The sequence below is a fragment of the Pimephales promelas genome, chromosome 1 (assembly GCF_988280905.1).
Source record: "Pimephales promelas chromosome 1, fPimPro1.hap1.1, whole genome shotgun sequence".
In the NCBI taxonomy this organism is placed as follows: Eukaryota; Metazoa; Chordata; class Actinopteri; order Cypriniformes; family Leuciscidae; genus Pimephales; species Pimephales promelas.
The window spans coordinates 36,459,907-36,464,736 of NC_142769.1; the positions used below are offsets into that span (position 1 = coordinate 36,459,907).

Genomic DNA, 4,830 nt, shown 5'->3' on the forward strand with positions numbered 1-4,830 from the left:
CATGTTTCAAAACTTGTTGGAACTAACAATTAGTTAATCGATAAAAATCAAAGTGTTTCTGCTCAGTTAATAAGCAATTTCATTTAGGCTTGTTCAATGTACTGTGCAAACTTTTTTTGGTAGGCTATACTTTGGTGAATTTGCGAAATTCACGTTCCGCGTCTGTGAATGTTTATTGTGATGGCAAACGCGCAAAAGCATAACACAACCGATCCTGAAGCCATTTGTCTAGACAAGGAAACATAGGACTAATCTAATCATGTTAGCGATCTGACCACGAAAAAATAACAACATAGCCTTCGACATCACTAACCAGATGGCCATCAGTTTGAGACAATAATAATATAGGCCTATAATTAAATGTAGGCTACGTTTGAGCCTACCTTTATAATTTGGGCACCTTCAAGTTTCCTATCTAATTAATTTATGTAATTTATCACATGTAGCCTATTTCTGCCTTTCTTTATTGATTTGAACGAATGTTACCCCACGTTTTGTAGCCGATTTTTCTGCTAAAACCAATTGTAAAGTAGCAGTGCAGTGTTAAGAAACTGCGCTTTATTACATAGATTTTTTTGGAATAATTATAATATACAACTATCCTACAAATATGATTGTATCGTATTAGGACTACTATCGTTGTCTGTTTAATATGCCAATACTCTTATTTTTCTGTAGTATTAAAAATTTCCATATATGCCTAAACACGCATTTTAATTACGAGTAAATAAAATAATGGTCTGTGCTGATTTATTTATTTTTTTGCGAATTGATGTGACAATAAATAACAATAACTTAATTTTTGTTCAAATACACAAAGAGTCTGCATTAATTCACAACGAAAAAAAAATCCTAACTTCTGAAACTGAGTCTTTTGAAAAGATATTTTTCAAAAAAAAAAAAAATGTCCAAAAACCACAGATAACGAAACGGTCATCAAAACGAATAACGAATATCCATTTCGATTGAACATGGTCCATTCTTTTAGTGTAGGTCTATTATGCAGAGTTTCACTTTCCATCATTTCACTCCGAGGCCAACGGATTTGTTGACGTATTTTTGGGAAAAGGGTTCCTCTGTTCTTATAGCAGGTTGTTGCGATGGGTCTGATAGCGCTGTCCTTCCCGTGTCCGTGATATGAGCTGTTCTCATGATTTGCCGGGGTACAGACGAGTCGCTCTCACGTCTCCACCGGGCTCGGTACCATGCTGTTCGGTGTGTCCGGTAATTGTGAAGAAAGAGAGGTCACGTCGCTTCCCGATGAATTTCCTATAGAACCGGATTCCGAGAAAGACACCTAAAAGAGAGAGGCAAATTAACTCGAAATAAATAGCTAGATATAGGCCTAGTCTTGGTCAGGTAGTGTCTTATGCCTACTACCAAAATTTGAAAAACAAAAACGTCAAACGTAAGTTAGCCTATTTATTCACTCACCAGCTGTTGAAATGCAGGTTGATCCAAGTCACTCTGAAGTGCAAATTCGCTGAGAGCTTTCCAGGGTGGTTGGTAAGTCTGCACTTCCACCGGGTGTCCTGGCATTGAAGGATTATGTCTTATTGGGCTACCTGCAACTAGTGCTGTGCCCGTCATACCCTGCAGATTCTGAACCAAAAAAGTCTGCGATGAGGGGACACAGCCACACAGACCATTTCATATTGAGAGAATTGTTGTATAAAACAGTGTGAAATTCCCCCCAAAACGTGTGATAATTGAAAGGAAACAATATCCATACATAGCCTAGAGTGCGTTAGACAGTTCGACAAGAAAACTGAGTTTAAAACATTCCCCAAACTATACACACTGTAGGAGGAGTCTGTGATTTGCTTCCAGCCAACACCGCAGTCGAATTACAGACCAAATATCTCGGATGATGATCAGTTCAAGTGTCAGGGATCACTCAAATCCGCACTGGTCTTTTCGCACATGGTACATTTCTCACACTGAAAATGCATTACCAAGACACTTACCGTCTTATCGCCATGGTGCTGTTGTAACTGTTTCATGAGTATAGATCTCTTCTTATCCTTGCAGCGCTTGTTTTGGAACCAGACTCGAATGACCCGCGGGCTCAGGCCTGTCATCTCCACCAGCTGCTCCTTCATGAGCGCATCTGGGCGCGGGTTTGCGTTGTAGCACGTCCGTAAAGTGTGTAGCTGCTTCTCGTTCAACACCGTCCTCACCCGAGTGGTCTTCTCCGATTGCTTGTGCACGTGGTTCCGATGAGGAGTTTGTCGGACCGACACCGGGTCGGCTGAAGAATTTTTTAAAAATGTTAAATTAAAAAGAATAAGTAGCCCACATTAAACAGGCTAAGCTTATAGCGAATATAAATGTCAATAATAACAATGCTGTTGAAAGATAATTTACATTTTTGACCCGTGATATTTATAACCACGTCATTGCATTTTGAATAAGAGATAGATAGATAGATAGATAGATAGATAGATAGATAGATAGATAGATAGATAGATAGATAGATAGATAGATAGATAGATAGATAGATAGATAGATAGGCTAGATAGATAGATAGATAGATAACTTGTAGACTATTTTGAGCAGCTATCCCTGCAACAGACAATTTTCAACTTGAAATCTGAAAATGAATTGCTCTTGCCAATATTACATTTAATTTAACCAATAATGTATTAAATAATAATAATAATAAAAAGGCTATGCATTAAAGACCATGCTGAGTCTTTCTTTCGTATGCTGTAGCCCTGCCGCTCCGGTTTATCAGTGGTTGACTAAACAAAGTTATCAAGCGGATCAGCCTGTAATTAGCTATTATGTAACAACATTACACGATTCCTCCCACAGTAGCCAATATATTTCAGTTTAGCCTTTGGTTATGTGCTGGGAGCCATGAGTTTTAAAATTGATCTTAAAGTTCTAACCGTTCCAAATAATATTGGTTCGTTTTTATTTGCAATATCCTATAGCCAAATAAAATACTTAATTGTGTCTAATATGACGGTAGTCAGTTGATTGTAATTGTGCTATACTGACCTGCCATATGTAATCCTCTGCTGCGGATGTTTCCCGGACTAAGAGGGCTGCCGCCAGATCCGCGCTCCAGAGCCAAACCATGATCTGCCCGACACAGCAGTTCATCGTCCCGTACAGAGAACTCGTCCCCGGGCAATAGCTGCCGGCTACACACCGAGCAGCGGAAACATTCGATGTGATACACATTGTCCCGAGCTCTCATGACCAAATCACTGCTGCTAAAGCCCAAAGTGCATTTTGTGCATTTTATACCGAACAATCTGTTTGATGTGGGAAAGAAAAAGAATTTATGAGCAATGACAAAACCATTACATCGATCCACTGTTAATAGCCTACTATCCAAAAATTAATCCACTTTAATTTAACAGTCTAGCCCACTGCCAGATGTTTTGGCCATTAGAAATAGTACATAGAAAATAATTTTATGAAATAATAGTTTTTCAAAACCAAACCAAACAAAAAACCTACCTTACATAATCTCTCTTGCAATATGTTTTCCCGTCCCGTACGAAGCAAGTGCATGTCTCGTCCAGGTATTGGTTGCACTCCACGCATTTCAAACAGGCTGCGTGCCACTCCAGGTCGGGGGAGACCCGCAGGATGTACTGGTCATGGATTTGACTGCCGCAGCCTACACACATCGCAAGTCCGGACTTCTCTGCACATGAACAAGAAAACACATTGTTGTGAGCTGTTATAGGATGGAGTTTGAGCATCGATGGCACGTTCAAGTGTTTTCTTAATAAAATAGCAAGGCTAATATTCGAGTTTGAAAAACCAACTCTTTTCAAAATAAAAAAAATACCCATCTATTTCTCATAGGGCCGATGAAGAATCACACTGAAAACAGGAATTATTTTTAAAAAACAATTTTGAACTGAAACAAATTAAAAGGCTACCTTTAAAACTAACGTTTTATAGATTTTCTTCAGGAAATGCTTACTTTTGGAATGATCCCCCATATCATTCAAAAAAGAAGATCTGAATATTATATCCACCATACAGGTTGCCTTAAAGAGAAGATCGCTTGAGAGAAAAGAGAGAAGATAGAAAAGGTACTGCGCGCTCCCGGCTGCCCCGCAACTTCAGTCCAGAGTGAGGAGATGGAGAGGGGTGTAAACACGGGAACGGGGGCTAAGACGAGAGCTGTCTGGTGCACAAGACGTGACGTCAGGCGTAAATCCGAACTAAGATGCGTCACTAGGGGGCAACAAGTCACACTGCATGCAGTATCGATTAATTTCACTCCCTAGACACGATCAGATATCTCTGCGTGTTGATTCAGAACAATATGAAAACATCTTAATTTGTAGGTTATACTACAGGAAGGTGGAAAAAATACAAAAAACAAACAAAAAGATTTAGGCAATTTGAGGTAGCCTTTTTTATGGGTTCCTGAGTCACATTAGGCTATGCTATGTATGAACGTCAGATAAGTCTTGCAAGTGGCTTATTAAGGTCGAAGTTGGCTACTATCAGGGTGACATCTACTGGTTAAAATGTTTAACCACTAACCCGAAAAAAAGCCGAGACAATCTCAAACGTAGCCTACTATTTTACTTTTCTTTCTTTTTTATTGGTGCAATTTGGATTTATGTCATTCTAAAAGTGACAAAGCAGTTTTTTGACAGTTTTAACACATGGTTATTTATTCACATTTTAAACAGACTGTTTTACTTTAAATAGCCCTTTCATTTGGACATTAAGGGTTAGGAATAAACAAATAAACACAATGCATTTCTAGCTATTATTAGCCTACAATAATTTTTAAAGTGTCTCTTTCACACCCCTATCCATTAAAAAAAAACAAAAAAAAAAAAAAAC

At 38.6% G+C, this 4,830-nt stretch overlaps 1 protein-coding gene across 1 annotated transcript; it reads right to left on the minus strand.

Annotated features, from left to right (window-relative positions):
- Nucleotides 1-1,104: 1,104 nt before the first annotated feature.
- On the minus strand, nucleotides 1,105-4,068 carry isl2b (ISL LIM homeobox 2b). Its single transcript, XM_039662665.2, has 6 exons — nucleotides 3,950-4,068; nucleotides 3,475-3,664; nucleotides 3,007-3,266; nucleotides 1,968-2,251; nucleotides 1,435-1,602; nucleotides 1,105-1,297 (listed from the first exon to the last, which is right to left on the minus strand). The coding sequence occupies exons 1-6, from the start codon at nucleotides 4,005-4,007 to the stop codon at nucleotides 1,181-1,183; spliced, it is 1,077 nt and encodes a 358-aa protein (XP_039518599.2). The 5' UTR covers nucleotides 4,008-4,068; the 3' UTR covers nucleotides 1,105-1,180.
- Nucleotides 4,069-4,830: the final 762 nt, after the last annotated feature.